The 16,743-nt window shown below is 37.7% G+C and overlaps 1 protein-coding gene across 7 annotated transcripts in view; it reads right to left on the bottom strand.

Moving 5' to 3' along the window:
• Positions 1 to 16,743, bottom strand: part of KLRK1 (killer cell lectin like receptor K1) — a 61,003-nt gene that overhangs the window by 27,526 nt on the left and 16,734 nt on the right. For 4 of the 7 annotated variants that reach the window (XM_064284601.1, XM_064284602.1, XM_023542169.2 and 1 more), the window contains one exon: positions 13,172 to 16,639. The exons of 2 other annotated variants lie outside the window; for them this stretch is intronic. In XM_064284601.1, coding sequence (XP_064140671.1) covers positions 16,501 to 16,639 — 139 coding nt within the window. In that variant the 3' untranslated portion in view covers positions 13,172 to 16,500. Of the gene's footprint in view, positions 1 to 397; positions 8,604 to 13,171; positions 16,640 to 16,743 lie in introns of those variants that run through there. One more of the 7 variants, XM_003423020.3, reaches the window with a different exon arrangement.

Raw genomic sequence — 16,743 nt, 5'->3', positions numbered from 1 at the left:
AGTTCTTACTGATGAAGATCAAGGACCACAGCCTTCAGTGTGGATTGCACCTCAACATAAAGAAAACAAAAATCTTCACAACTGGACCAATGAGCAACGTCATCATAAACGGAGAAAAGATTGAAGTTGTCAAGGATTTCATTTTACTTGGGAACACAACCAATGCCCATGGAAGCAGCAGTCAAGAAATCAAAAAAGATGCATTGCATTAGGTAAATCTGCTGTAAAAGATCTCTTTAAAGTGTTAAAAAGCAAGATGTTACTGTGATGGTTAAGATTGTGTGTCAACTTGGTGGGCCATGATTCTCCGCGTTTTGACAGTTGTATAATGTTGTGATCGCTTTCCTATTGATCCAGAGGTTTAAGGAGCCCAAAGTGACCAGGTGCTGTTCTTAACTTCCAGTTTGGTGGAATCAGTGATGTTTCTACAGGTTGGAGCCTGACTACCTTTGTAACTAAGACCTCTAGACCTGCAGAGCATAAGGTCTCAGGGACAGGAAGCAAAAATTTTATGAGTTGGTCAGCAGGGGTAATAGTGAGTGGTGCCACTTCCATTTTAACCCCTTGACTCCTGGACCCATGAATCCTGGTTATGGGAGAAACAACACCGTATATTGGACATTGGTCTAGAGCATATACAGCCTCCTGAATAACACTGCTCCAACTCTGCAAGATATTGCCACCTAGCTGGTACAGTAATTGTGTCTTTAGAAGGCCATTCCATTTTCTGTCAAGCCAGCTGCTTCAGGATTACGGGGAACGTGATAAGACTAGTGAATTCCATGAGCATGAGCCCACTGCTGCACTTCATATAGGAAAGTGATAGCAATATTATACAACTGCCAAAACACTGAGAATCATGGCTCAGCCAAACTGACATACAATCTTAACCATAACAATTACTTTAAGGACTAAGGTACACCTGACACAAGGCTGGAAGACCAAAGAAGAATTAATGCCTTTGAATTATGTTGTTGGCAAAGAATATTGAATATACCATGGACTGCCAAAGAACGAAAAAATATGTCTTGGAAGAATTACAACCAGAATGTTCATTAAAAATGAGGATGGAGAGACTTCGTCTCACTTACTTTGAACATATCGGGAGGGGCCAGACCCTGGAGAAGTACATCATGCTTGGTAGAGTAGAGGGTCAACAGAAAAAAGGACGACCCTTAACTAGAGGGACTGACATAGTGGCTGCAACAATAGGCTCAAGCCTAGCAATGATTGTGAGGATGGCGCAGGACCATGCAGTGTTACGTTCTGTTGCACATAGAGTCGCTGGTAGTTGGAACCCACTCACCATCACCTAACGACAATTAAATTAAATTTTCTTTTTATTGAAAGACTCCATTCTCTTTACAAGAGAACATTGAAAACTAAAATTACTGAACAAAAGGAAATATTGTAATCCATATAACTGATAGAATGTTTGCATCTAAGATATACAAATATATTTAAGAGTAAGTCAATAAATAATGACCAAAAGATTTAAAAAATATGTAGGAGAAGATATCCAAATGACCAAAAGAGTTTCACCACCATTAGTCACTTGGAGAATTCATATTAAAGCTGCAATTATAGATCATAGCTAAATACAGTCCAGAATGTGTAAAATTAAAGATTGACAATACTAAATATTGGCAGGGATGTGGAGCAACAGAAACTCACATAAATTACCAATGAAATTACACATTCTTCCTAATACCTTGGAAAAAGGTTCAGTATTTTCTACTAGAACTAAATATAGGCCCATACTGTGACTTAGAAATTCAACTCCTTGATACATGTTCAAGAGAAATAAGGATACATATTCACAAAAAACATGTACAAGAAATACAAGAATGTTTACAAAAGTTTTACTCAAAATATTCAAAAACTTCAAACAACTAGAATAACCAAGAGTAGGAGAGTTGACAAATTGTTGTTTATTCATAAAATATAATTCTACATTAGCAATGAAAAACCTCACGGAAGTAATGCTGAATAAATGAATGTAGAAACAAAGGGTGCATGTTCCATAATTCTATTTATAAGATGTTTAAGAACAGACAAAACAATTTATGGAGTTAGAAATCAGAATAGTGGCAGTCCAGGGGCTGAGGATTATTGATAGGAAAAGGGAACAGAGCAACACTTGCCGGTGCTAGAAATAGTCTCTATCTCAAAATGGCTTGTAGCTGCATGGATATATATATACATAGACAAATTTTCACTGAGCTTCACACTTAAACTTTATACATCATCTCACTTTTTTTAGTTTTTATTGTACTTTAAGTAAAAGTTTACAAATCAAGTCAGTCTCTCACAAAAAAACTTATATACACCTGCTACATACTCCCCATTTCTCTCCCCCTAATGAGACATCCCGTTCCCTCCCTCCATTCTCTCTTTTCCTGTCCTTTTTGCCAGCTTCCAACTCCCTGTACTCGCTCAACTCCCCCAAATAATCTTAAGGGTCTGCCTGATCCAAGAAGCTCACTCCTCACAAGCATCCCTCTCCATCCCATAGTCCAGCCCAATCCCTGTTTGAAGAGCTGGCTTTGGGAATGGTTCCTGTCCTGGGCCATCACACTACTCTCCTGCTCCCTCAGGTGTTCCCTGTTGTGTTCCTTGTCAGGGCAGTCATGAGTTGTAGCCAAGCACCATCTAGTTCTTCTGGTCTCAGGCTGATATAGTCTCTGGTTCATGTGGCCCTTTCTGTCTCTTGGGCTCATAATTACCTGTGTCCTTAGTGTTCTTCATTCTCCTTTGATCCAGGTGTGTTGAGACCAACTGATGTGTTTTAGATGGACACTTGCTAGCGATTAAGACCCCAGAAGCCACTCTCCAAAGTGGGATGCAGGATGTTTTCTTAATAGATTTTATTATGCCAATTGACTTACATGTCCCCTGAAACCATGGTCCCCAAACCCCCGCCCCTGCTACAGTGGCCTTTGAAGCATTCAGTTTATTCTGGAAACTTCCTTGCTATTGGTTTAGTCCTCTTGTGCTGACCTCACCTGTATTGTGTGTTGTCTTTCCTGTCACCTAAAGTAGTTCTTATCTACTATCTAATTAGTGAGTACCCCTCTCCCACTCTCCCTCCCTCCACCCTCTCATAATCATCAAAGAATATTTTCTTCTCTGTTTAAACTATTTCTCGAGTTCTTATAAGAGTGGTCTTATACAATATTTGTCCTTTTGCAACTGTCTAATTTCACTCATCATAATGCCTTCCAGATTTCTCCATGTTATGAAATGTTTCACAGATTCTTCACTGTTCTTTATTGATGCGTGGTATTCCATTGTGTGAATCTACCATAATTTATTTATCCATTCATCTGTCGATGGGCACCTTGGTTGCTTCCATCTTTCTGCTATTGTAAATAGTGATTTGGTCCTTTCTTCTTTTTGGATGTATGCATTTATTGATATAAATTCACCTCTGAGCGCTGCTTTTGCTGTGTCCCAAAGGTTCTGATAGGAAGTGTTTTCATTCTCATTGGATTCTATGAATTTCTTTATTCCATCCTTAATGTCTTCTATAATCCAGTCTTTTTTGAGCAGGGTATTGTTCAGTTTCCAAGTATCTGATTTCTTATCCCTGTTTTTTCTGTTATTGATTTCTACTTTCATGGCCTTATGTTCAGAGAAGATGCTTTGTAATATTTCAGTGTTTTGGATTCTGCTAAGGCTTGCTTTATGACCGAATATGTGGCCTATTCTAGAGAATGTTCCATGTGCACTAGAAAAGGAAGCATACTTGGCTGCTACTGGGTGGAGTGTTCTGCATATGTTTTTAAGGTCAAGTTAGTTTATTGTGGCATTTAGATCTTCTGTGTCTTTACTGAGCTTCTTTTTGGATGTCCTGTCCTTCACGGAAAGTGGTGTGTTGAAGTCTCCTACTATTATTGTGGAGCTGTCTATCTCACTTTTCAGTGCTAATGGGGTTTGTTTTATTTATCTTGCTGCCCTGTCATTGGGTGCATAAATATTTAATATGGTTATATCTTCTTAATATATTGTCCCTTTAATCATTATATAGTGTCCTTCCTTATCCTTTCTGATGGATTTAACTTTAGTCTATTTTGTTAGAAATTAATATTGTCACTCCTGCTCTTTTTTGGTTGTTGTTTGTTTGATACATTTTTTTCCAGCCTTTGAGTTTCAGTTTGTTTTTGTCTCTAAGTCTAATTTGTGTCTTTTGTAGGCAGCATATAGATGGATTGTGTTTTTGAATTCACTCTGCCACTCTCTGCCTCTTTATTGATGTATTTAGTCTATTTACTTTCAGCATAATTATGGATAGGTATGAATTTAGTGCTATCATTTTGATGTGTTTTTTTGTGTGTTGTTGACAGTTTCTTTCTCCCACTTAATTTTATGTGCTGAGTAGATTTTCTTTATACATTGTCCTTTCCTCATATTTGTTGTTGTTGATTTTGTTTTGGCTAAGTCTCTATTTTTTTCTTGTATTTTATTTTGGTGTGTAAGGTAGTTTGTGGTTACCTTATTATTTACCCCTATTTTTCTAAATTTAAACCTAACTTTTACTTCTTTGTATTGCCCTATCTTCCTCTCCATATGGAAGATCTATGACTACATTTCTTAGTCCCTCTTTATTTTTATAATGTTGTCTTCTTTTACATAATGACATAGCTGTTACCCTGCATTGAGCTTTTTTTTTTTTTTTAATCTTGATTTATTTTTTTGATTCTTGGCTGGTAATTTTTTTCCTTGAATTTTTCATATAAGTCATCCTATTGCCTTCTTGCCTGCATGGTTTCTGCCAAGGAATTTGAGCTTATTCTTATTGGCTCTCCTTTGTAGGTGACTTTTCATTTATCCCTAGGTGCTCTTAAAATTCTCTCTTTATCTTTGGTTTTGGCAAGTTTGTCTACAATATATCTTGGTGACTTTCTTTTAATATCTACCTTATGTGATGTTCGATGAGCATCTTGGATAGATATCTTCTCATCTTTCACGATATCAGAGAAGTTTTCTGCCAACAAATCTTCAACAATTCTCTCTGTATTTTCTGTTATCCCTCACTAGTAGGTTATTTCTCTTACTAGGATCCCACATGACTCTTAAGGTGCCTTCATTTTTTAAAATTCTTTTATCTGATTTTTCTCCAAATATATTAGTGCCAAGTGATTTATCTTCGAGTTCAGAAATTCTGTCTTCCACTTGCTCAGTTCTGCTCCTCTGACATTCTATTGAGTTGTCTACTCATGTAATTTGATTGTTAATCTTTTGAATTTCTGATTGCTGTCTGTCTATGGATTTTTCCAGCTTATTAAACTTTTCATTATGTTCCTGAATAATCTTTTTAATTTCTTCCATTGCTTTATCTGTGTGTTCTTCCTTATCCTTTCTGCATATTGCCTCGTTTCCTTCTTGATGTCTTGAAGGGCTCTATATATTAATCTTTTGTATTCTGCTTCTGGTGATTCCAGGAAGGCACTTTCGTCTAGAAGATCCCTTGATTCTTTGTTTTGAGAGCTTGTTGAGGTTATCATGGTCTGTTTCTTTATGTGACTTGATATTGACTCTTGTCTTTAGCCATCTATAAGTTATTGTATTAGTTTATTTTATGCTTGCCTACTGTGTCTTGCTTTGTTTTGTTTTGATATGCCCAAATGGGTTGCTTGAGTGAGCTAGCTTGACTATTTTTGCCTTTGGAGCTCTGATGTCCTGTCCCCAGATGGCTAGAGCTGTTATCAGGTTTACCAGTGTAGGAGTGCATTCACTTTTCTTGTATGAATTCAGCTTCGGTGTCCATGTAGCTGATCATCAAGTGTGTGGTACAGGCTCTGTCCTACAGTCTTAGATGGGCAGGGGTGATTGGTGTAGGTACCGGTATCTGGTTGCAGCAGGGGGTCACACTCTGAGCAAGGCAAGGGGCTGAGAATCATACCCCACGTGTCTCTGAGGAAAACGTGTCCCTGTTCCCTAGAGCATAAAGGTGGGTGTTCTGCAGACAGACCGTGGGCACCCAATGTTTTTGGTTGTAATGACTGGGAGATACCAGTTAACCTTAGACCCCTGTCACAGGTGGCTGGGTGGCCTGAGTGGAGCTATCAGTCCTTAGGCCCCTGATGTGGGTAGGTGAGGACCCTGTTTAATATGTAAAGCAATGTCAAACATCAAACAGCCACCTCTCTGTGGCACAGCTGAAACGGTTGGAGTCTGCCAACCAGACCCTACTCTCCTGAAGTTGGCCCACATAGGACAATTCAGAGGGGAAAGGTACTCAAAGTCCACAGACTGTTTATGCCTGGACAGGAGCCACTTCTGTCCCGAGCTCCCCTGGTTAGTGGAGGTGGAAAATTATCTTTTCCCCTAATTATAAAGTTTTTCCATCGCCAAGACTGGGAGGATGGCTCTAGCTGCTCAACAGGGCCTATCTCAAGCCCAGGGCAGACAGCCTCTGAAGCTGGCTTGGTAGCCAGGGGCGAGGGGTGGTGGTTAAATATACGTAAGTACTTACTTTTTGCTGAGAGTGCTGTTTTTCTCTAGTTCCAGAGGTGTGAGTAGGCTGTGTGGCTGGCTGCTTCTCCCTGAGAAAACTGCAGACAAGCGCTAGTACCAGCCTGCCGCCTCTGCCCCCAGGAATGGTGCCTGAGTGCTCCCCGCTATTCAGGTCTGGTAAATCCTCTCCACTTCTGAACCATCTCTTCCTCCCCCTGATCCTTAGTTCCTTTTCTAAGCTTGCCTTTGAAGTTCAGGGCTCCTAGCTTGTCATAAATATACTCGTTTCACTTGTTTTTTCAGGTCTTTCTTGGAAAGAGGGCTCATCGGAAACGTCTGTCTATTCTGCCATCTTGGCTCTGCCTCCCTATAGCTTTTTTTGAATCCCAGTTTTAGAAAGATAACATTTATTCAACCTTTTGGGTTAGTTGGCCCCTAGGTTTCTCTTCGGTTCTCAGGGGTCCCTGCCAACCATCAGATAGAGACTCAGGTTCCTCAAGTTTCATTATAAACCACCAGAATGAGATCCAGTTTCAGGGAGTGGTTTTCTCTAGGTATCTCCGTTTTTATTTAATCCTGAGATTCTACAGATTTCTTACTTCCTGGTCAGTTTAGTAATGTTTTCCATAAGTTTTTTTATAATATAGTATTTTGTTGTTGTTGTTATTTCCACAAACAGAAACAAGTATGACAGAACGTTTCTGAGTATTTGTTATAAAAGTTAAGCGTTGTTAATTTTGGGGGGTATACATTAATTTGAGACAACACATCCCTTTACCCTTGATCGGCTGTATAGGGAATAATTATTTTTTCAGGGAATTTTTCTGTTCATTCTCCCTTAATCAGTTGTTCAGCCCATATTTTAATCTCCATTTTACTACATAAAACACACCAATTGTCTGTTGCACTTAGAATAAAATCCTAAATTACCAATGGAATGTACAAAGCCCTGTGTGATTTAGCCTTTGCCTGACAGCCCACCACTTCATATGTTCCTTGCCCTCTTCATTATTCTGCTCCCATCAAACTGGCCTTTGAATTCTTCCTATTTTGTCACATTTCTAAGTATTGTTCCATTTTCCCGAAATCCTGTTCACCTAAAGTTTTGTCTAGGTAAATTCTATTCACTGTGCTCAACTCAAATGTAATTTCTTTCCATAAACTTTGTAAGGCCTCCTCAAACTCTCTTGTTTACTTTTTATTCTTTATAGCACTCAGTGCCATATTCTTAGTGGAAGGAGTAATTCAGCTTCTGTAAAACTTAGCATGTGCTGTATTCATTTGATAGCAACTTTTTTGAAGTTAGTATTTTTGTAGCTTTCCAATTTTTAGTATGAATGTTTTCAAATATACAGTATAGTGTAATGGACTACAATATACCTTTCAAGGAGCCCTGGTAGTGCAATGGTTAAGTGCTTGGCTGCTAACCAGAAGTCTGGCTGTTTGAACCCAGCCAGCAGCTACACAGATGAAAGACCTAGCAATCTGCTTCTGTAAAGATTACAGCCAAGAAAACCCTATGGGACAGTTCTACTTTGTCACATTGGGTCACTATAAGTTTATATCAACTCGATGGCACCCAACAACAACAATAATACCCCCCTCACCAGCTGCTTTTTTTTTTTTTTCACCAGCTGCAGGTTTATTTAAATTTCAAGTGCTTAGACTTTGAAAGGCTTCTAAAAGCCAGTTAGCTTCACATTTGTATACACTTTTAAACATCATAGCGTACAATTTACATCAACCCTGGGTATCTTCAAAAGTTTATTAAATTTAAAAACAAGTCTTTTCATTACTCAAAATTCTAAAAATAATAATAATAATAAACACTGCCATAGAAGATAAATTCAAATCTTCTTTGCCTGTGAAGTTGCCTTTTGTGGGATGACATATGCAAATAGATAATTCAATAAACATTGGTTGAATCTCCTTATAGAAATTTTCTTTGTGGAAATTTAAAAGAGAGAACATTCAGGAGTGCTTCTGTGTCTTCTGCACCCTTTATGATTTGTAAATCATAAGTGCCTTATACAACCCTCTGCATGCAGATATATGTGTTTGGAGTTGAGCAGTTTTCTGTATAGCCTTTAAAGTTGGAGCCATAGACCGCACAGTCACCATTCTGCATTTCAACTATTGTTAGTCTAGATTGGAAAGAAGGAAAAATTATATTTATTTCTTTATTAAGGCAAGAATATCAAAGTGAGATAATCTTTATTGCACTTGAAATATAGGTACTTAAATAACACAATTTCAGGAGATATTAAGACCGTGGCTGGCCCTTCTTAATTTATATATCTGCAAAATATAACCAATTCAGGTAATAAAAGTAATACATTATATTCTATTTTAAACTATGTGTCATTATTTGTATTATTATACTCGGGAATGAGGGAATTCAGAAGCTCTGATTAACTGAGTGAACTGAAACCTGTGTTTATTGAAACAAATAATTCAATTAGAAATGAAATCAAATGTAACTTAGAGTCCAACAGATGTCATGTTTTGTTTTGTGCAAAAATAAAGCAATCTTCAGATATATGCAATTTTACTTGATAAGAAAAGAAAAATAAGTTATAAAATCTTCAAATATATATACACTTACATACATAAGCACACACAGAGATATGTGTGTGTGTATTCTATGTACATATATATATATTCCATATTTTTTTATTGTGCTAAGTGTAAGTTTACAGTTTAAGTTAGTTTCTCATACAAAAACTTAAACACACATTGTTATGTGACCCTAGTTGCTCTCCTTGTAATGTGACAACACACTCCATTCCACCCCCGATTTTCCATGTCCATTCAAAGAGCTCCTGTCCATTTTTGCCTTCTCATCTCACCTCTGAACAGGAGCTGCCCATTTAGTCTCATGTTTTCTTTTTTTTTTTTTTTTAATCTACTTGAGCTAAGAAGCACTCTTTTTAGCAGTATGATTTATGCCTTATAGCCCAGTCTAATCTTTTTCTGAAGAGTTGACTTTAGGCATAATTTCAGTTCTGGGCTAACAGAGAGTCCGGGGACCATGTCTTCCAGGGTACCTCCAGCCTCAGTCAGACCACTAAGTCTGATCTTTTTACTGGGATTTGAGTTCTGCACCCCACTTTTCTCCAGCTCCATCATGGACTCTTTGTTTTGTTTCCTACCATGGCGGTCATTGTTGGTAGCCAGGCACCATGTAGTTCTTCTGGTCTCAGACCAATGGAGTCTCTGGTTTATGTGGCCCTTTCTGTCTCTGGGGCTAATATTTTGCTTATGTCTTTGGTGTTCTTCATTCTCCCTTGATCCAGGTGGGTTGGGATCAATTGATGTATCCTAGAGGGCTGCTTACTAGCTTTTAAGACCCCAAACACCGCTCACCAAAGTGGGATGCAGAACACTTTCTTAACAAACTTTGTTATGCCAATTGATCTAGATGTCCCCTGAAACCATGGTCCCCTGACCCTTGCCCCTGCTACTCAGCCCCCTGAAGTATTTGGTTGTATTCAGGATACTTCTTAGCCTTTTGTTTAGTCCCGTTTTGCTGACTTACCCTATATTGTGTGTTGTCCATCCCTTCACCTAAGGTAATTCTTATCTACTCTGTAGTTAGTGATTACCCCTCTCCCTCCCTCCCGACCCTGATAACCCTCAAAGAATGTTTTCTTCTGTGTTTAAACCATTTCTTAAGTTCCTATAATAGTCATCTCATACAATATTTGTCCTTTTGTGACTGGCTAATTTCACTCAGCATAATGCATTCCAGATTCATCCATGTTATAATATGTTTCAAAGGTTCATTTTTCTTCTTTATAGTTGGGTAGTATTCCATTGTGTGAACAGACCATAATTTGTTTATCCATTCATCTCTTGATGGACGCATAGGTTGTTTCCATCTCTTTGCTATTGTGAACAGTGCTGCATTGAACAAGGTGTAAATATATCTATTCTTATGAGGGCTCTTATTTCTCTAGGATATATTCCAAGGAGCAGGGTTGCTGGATTGTATAGTATTTCTATTTCTAGTTCTTTAAAGAAGTGCCGAAATGAATTTCCAAAGTGATTGTACCGTTTCGTATTCCCACCAGCAGTGCATAAGTGTTCCAGTCTCTCCAGAACCTCTCCAACATTGATTGTTTTGTGTTTTTTGGATTAGTGCTAGCCTTGTTGGGGTGAGATGATATCTCATTGTAGTTTTGATTTACATTTCTCTAATGGCTAATGATCGTGAGCATTTCCTCATGTATCTGGTAGCCACCTGAATGTCTTCTTTAGTGAAGTGCCTGTTTATATCCTTTGCCCATTTTTTAATTGGGTTATTTGTCTTTTTGTTGTTGAGGTTTTGTAGTATCTTATAGATTTTAGAGATTAGACAGTGATCAGATTTGGCGTAGTCAAAATTTTTTTCACAGTCTGTAGGTTGTCTTATTACTCTTTTGGTGAAGTCTTTGGATGAGCATAAGTGTTTGATATTTAGGAGCTCCTAGTTATCTAGTTTCTCTTCTGGTATTTGTGCATTGTCAGTAATGTTTTGTACTCTGTTTATGTCACATATTTGTGCTCCTAGCTTTGTCCCTATTTTTTCTTCCATGATCTTTATCATTTTATATTTAGGTCTTTCATCCATCTTGTGTTACTTTTTGTGCAGGGTGTGACCTATGGGTCTTGTTTCATTTTTTTTGCAGATGGATATCCAGTTATGCCAGCACCGTTTATTAAAGAGTCTGTCTTTTCCCCATTTAACTGACTTTGGGCCTTTGTCAAATATCAGCTGCTCATAGGTGGTTGTATTTAATTCTAGATTCTCAATTCTGTTCCATTGGTCTCTATATCTATTGCTGTAACAGTACCAGGCTGTTTTAACTACCGTGGCAGTATAATATGTTCTAAAATCAGGTAGTGTGAGGCCTCCCACTTTGTTCTTTTTCTTCAGTAATGCTTTACTTATTTAGAGGATCTTCCCTTTCTATATGAAGTTGTTGATTTGTTTCTCCAGCTCATTAAAAAATGCCATTGGAATTTGCATTTGGATTGCATTGTATCTGTAGATTCATTTGGGTAGAATAGACACTTTCACAATTTTGAGTCCTCCTATCCATGAGCAAGGTATGTTTTTCCACTTATGTAGGTTTCTTTTGGTCACTTGCAGCAGTGCCTTGTAGTTTTCTTTGTATAGGTCTTTTATGTGTCTGATTAGATTAATTCTTAAGTATTTTATCATCTTGGGTGCTATTATAAATAGTATTGATTTGGTGATTCCCTCTTTGAAGTTCTCTTTGTTGGTGTAGAGGAATCCTACTGATTTTTGTATCTTTATTTGTATTCTGATACTTTGCTGAACTAGTCTATTAGTTTCAGTAATTTTCTTATGGATTCTTTCAGATTTTCTATATATAAGAGCATATCATCTGCAAATAGAGATACTTTTGCTTCTTCCTTACCATTTTGGATGTCCTTTATTTCTTCTTCTACCTTAACTGCACTGGCCAGTACCTCCAGCACAATGTTGAATATGTGTGGTGATAAAGAACATACTTGTCTGGTTTCCATTCTCAAGGGGAACGCTTTCAGACTCTCTAAATTCAGGATGTTGGCTGTTGGCTTTGTATAAATGCCCTTTGTTATGCTGAGGAATTTCCCTACTATTCCTATTCTAATGAAAGTTTTTATCATGAATGAGTGCTAGACTTTGTCAAATGCCTTTTCTGCATCAATTGGTAGGGTCGTGTGGTTCTTGTCTTTTGTTTTATTTATATGATGGATTACATTAATTATTTTTCTAATGTTGAAACATCCCTGCATACCTGGTATGAATCCCACTTGGTCATGGAGAATTATTTTTCCATATGTTGTTGAGTTCTATTGTCTAGAATTTCATTAAGGATTTTTGTGTCTGAGTTCATAAGGGATATAGGCCTGTAATTTTCTTTTTCTGTGGAGTCTTTACCCGGTTTTGGTATCAGGGTTATGCAGACTTCATAGGATGAGTTTGGGAGTATTCCATCCCTTTCTATGTTCTGAAATACCTTTAGTAGTAGTGGAGTTAACTGTTCTCTGAAAGTTTGGTAGAATTCTCCAGTGAAGCCATCAGGGCCTGGGCTTTTTTGAGTTGCGAGTTTTTTCATTACCTTTGCAATCTCTTCTTTTGTTATAGGTTTATTTAATTGTTCTACCTCTGTTTGTGTTAGTTTAGGTAGGTAGTGTGTTTCTAGAAATTTGTCCATTTCTTCTAGGTTTTCAAATTTATTTGAGTACAATTTTTCTTAGTATTCTATTATGATTGTTTTAATTTCATTTGGATCTGTTGTGATGTCACCCATCTCATTTCTTATTCAGGTTATTTGTTTCCTCTCCTATTTTTCTTTTGTCAGTTTGGCCAATGGTTTATCAATTTTGTTGATCTTTTCAAAGAAACAGTTTTTGGTCTTGTTAACTCTTTCAATTGTTTTTCTTTTCCCTATTTCATTTAATTCTGCTCTAATTTTTATTATTTCCTTTCTTCTGGTGCCTGAGGGCTTCTCTTGCTGCTCTCTTTCTATTTGTTTGAGTTGTAGCGTTAATGTTTTGATTTTGGCCTTTCTTCTTTTTGGGTGTGTGCATTTATTGCTATAAATTGACCTCTGAGCACTGCTTTTGCTGTGTCCCAAAGATCTTGTTAGGGTGTGTTTTTATTCTCATTTGAGTTTATGGATTTCTTTATTCCATCCTTAATTTCTTCTATGACTCAGTACTTTTTGAGCAAGGTGTTGTTCGGTTTCCATATGTTTGATTTTTTTTTTTCTTTGCTTTATCTGTTATTCACTTCTACTTTTATACTCAGAAAAGATGCTGTGTAATATTTTTACACTTTCGATTCTCCTAGGGTTTGCTTTATGGCCTAATATGTGGTCTATTCTGGAGAATGTTCCATGTGCATTGGAAAAGAAAGTATTCTTGGCTGCTGTTGGGGGACGTGTTCTGTGTGTCTATGAGATCAAGTTGGTTGATTGTGGCATTTAGATCATCCATGTCTTTATGGAGCTTCTTTCTGAATGTTCTGTCCTTCACCAAAAGTGGTGTGTTGAAATCTCCTACTATTATTGTGGAGCTGTGTTTCTCTCTTTTCAATGCTATTAAAGAGTTTGTTTCATGTATTTTGGAGCCCTGTCATTGGGTGCATAAATATTTATTACTTTTATGTCCTCCTGGTGTATTGACTTAACCATTATATAGTGTCCTTCCTTATCCTTTTTGGTGGATTTTACTTTAAAGTCTTTTTTGTCAAAGATTAATATCGCTATTCGTGCTCTTTTTTGATTTTTTGCTTGACATATTTTTTTTTTCCATTCTTTGAGTTTTAGTTTGTTTGTATCTTTAAATCTAAGGTGTGTCTCTTTTAAGTAGCATGTAGATAGATCATGTTTTTTTACCCATTCTGCCCTTCTCTCTCTCTTTATTGGTGCATTTGGTTCATTTACATTCAGTGTAATTATTGATAGATGTGAGTTTAGTGCTGTCATTTTGATGTCTTTTTTTTCCTCTTTTTGTGCTGTTGACAGTTTCTTAGTTCCAATTAATTTTCTGTGCTGAGTTGTTTTTCTTTATGTATTTTCTTTTCCTCTTTTTCATTGTAGTTGCTTTTGTATTTGTTGAGTCTTTATGTTTTTCTTGTTTTTTATTTTGATGTGCAGGATTGTTAGTTTCCTTGTGGCTATCTTAATATTTACCCCTATTTTTCTAAGTTTAAGTCAAACTTTCATTTCTTTATATCACCTTGACTTCCTCTCCATATGAAAAAATTATGACTAAATTTTTAGTCACTGTTTTTCGTTTTAATATTGCCTTCATTTACATATTGATGTCTCTCCCTATTTCAGCATTTTAGCTTTCATTTATTTTTGTGACTTCCCCTTCTGGGTGGATATCTGGTTGTTTTGTCCTGTGTTCTAGTCTTGGGTTGTTATCTGATGTTATTGATTTTCTAACCAGAGAACTCCCTTTAGAATTTCTTGCAATTTTGGTTTGGTTTTTACAGATTCTCCAAACTTCTGTTTATCTGAAAATGCGTTAATAACACCATCATATTTGAGAGACAGTTTTGCTGGATATATAATTCTTGGTTGGGAATTTTTTCCTTTAAGGCTTTACATATGTCATCTGGCTTAGGGAAGCCTGTTTTCTGTCAGGTAAAGGTAGGAAATAAATTGCTTACAAAAGACTAATGATGTCAATTTAGTGTGAAATTGACATACATGCAAAAAAAAAATATGTTCTGATGGTTTCTAAGTGGGCAAGGGAATGGGCTTCTTGCCTGCATGGTTTCTGCTGAGTAGTCTGAGCTTAGTCTTACTGATCCTTCTTTGTAGATGCCTTTTTGTTTATCCCTAAACTGCTCTTAAAATTCTCTCTTTATCTTTGATTTTGGCAAGTTTGATTATAATGCATCTTGGTGACTTTCTTTTAGGAACTATCTTGTGTGGTGTTTGATGTGTATCTTGGATAGATATCCTCTCATTTTTCTCTACATCTGGGAAATTTTCTGCCAACAGATCTTCAGCAATTCTCTCTCTCCCTTCTGCTCCTCATTCAGGTACTCCAATTGCTCATAAGTTATTCCTCTTGATAGAGTCCCAAGTAATTCTTAGGTTTTCTTCATTTCCTTAAATTCTTTTATCTGATTTTTCCTCAAGTAAGTTGGTGTCAATTGCTTTACCTTTAATCTCACTTATTCTGGCTTCCATTGCCTCAATTCTGCTCCTATGACTTTCTATTGACTTGTCTAATTCTGAAATTTTGTTGTTAATTTTCTGAATTTCTGTTTGCTCTCTCTGTATGGATGTTCGCAGCCTGTCAAATTTGTCAATTTGCTCTTCTGTGATCTTCTTAAATTCCTTTATTGCTTTGTCTGTTCTGCATTTTACCTGATCTCCTTCCTGATCTCTTGATGAGTTCTGTATATTAATCTTTTGTATTCTACCTCTGTTAATCTCTGGAAGTTCTCTTCCTCTGGAAGATTTCTTGATTCTTTGTTTTTGGAACTTGCTAAAGCCATCATCACCTGCCTCTTTATGTGATTTGATATTGACTGTTGTCTCCATGCCTTCAATAAGTTATTGTATTCATTTATGTTTGCTTACTGTGTTCCAGCTTCTTGTTTCATTTTGTTTTGACATGCCCAAATAGGGTGCTCATGTGAGCTGGTTTGATTATTGGTGCCTTTGAGGCTCTAACATCCTGTTGCCAGGTGTTTAGATTTGTTACTGTTTTTTTTATGTAAGCCCAGGTATTCATTTACTTTTCCTTTGTGCATTCAGCTCAGGTGTCATGATAATCGGTCATCAAGTGTGTGGTGCAGGCCTTACCTACAGTCCTAGATGGGTGTGGTGATTAGAGTGGGCACAGGTATCTGGCTGCAGTAGTGGATCATGTGCTGAGCAGGCAGGGGGCTGATGGCTGCCTCTGAGTGTCTGGGAGGAAAATATGTCTCTGTTCCCTAGTGTACATAGGTGAATTTTGCACCTGGAATATGGACATCCAAAACTGCTGGATGTAAGGACTTGGAGGCACCATTTAGTCTTGGACACCTGTTGTAGGTGGTTAGGTGACATGGGTAGATCCACTAGCCTGAGGTCCTTGATGTGAGTAGGTAAGGACCTTACCTAATAGGCAGAGAGGTGTCAAATGTCCCAAACCTGCCACACCACCATATAGCTGATACAGTGAATTTAGGCTTCAGGCACATACTCTCTTGTACTGTGCTAATGAGGGCCTACCCATGAAGGTCTATGCAGGGGTGAAAGGCACTCAAAGCCCGCAGACCCTTTAGGCCTGTGATTAGGCAAAGGGGCTATATCTGCCCTGAATTCTCAGCTTAGGGGAGCTGGCATATTATTTTTTTCCTGTTTGTTAATTTTTTCCCTCTCCCAGGCTGTGTGATGGGCCCTACCCAGGGGAAGAAGCAACTGGCAATTGCTGAAGCCAATCCGAGACGTGGTGCAGAGTGAGGAGAGAGCAGGGAGAGAGATTCTTCCCAAACAGGGTGTTTTTTGATCTACATGGTAAGTTAGGTGCTTGTACTTATCTTTTGTCAATTGAGGGCTGCTTCTCACTGGTTCTGGAGGGTTGAGCAGATTCTCCACTGCTTGGGCTTTCCTGATGTGGAAAACGAGTCCCGAACTCCACTGCTTGCCTCACCACGCTCATCATCTGATTCAGCCTGCAGAGTGCCAGTTCCTGCTGTGTCAGGTCTGGCAATTTCTAGCTGCTTTTGAACTGTCTGTCCCTCCCCCTGCCACTCAGTCTGATTCCTCAGCTTTGCTT

Source organism: Loxodonta africana, chromosome 4, assembly GCF_030014295.1.
Source record: "Loxodonta africana isolate mLoxAfr1 chromosome 4, mLoxAfr1.hap2, whole genome shotgun sequence".
NCBI classification, from domain to species: domain Eukaryota; kingdom Metazoa; phylum Chordata; class Mammalia; order Proboscidea; family Elephantidae; genus Loxodonta; species Loxodonta africana.
Note: the sequence above shows the minus strand (reverse complement) of the source record. Positions and strands in the feature narration are given on the sequence as shown.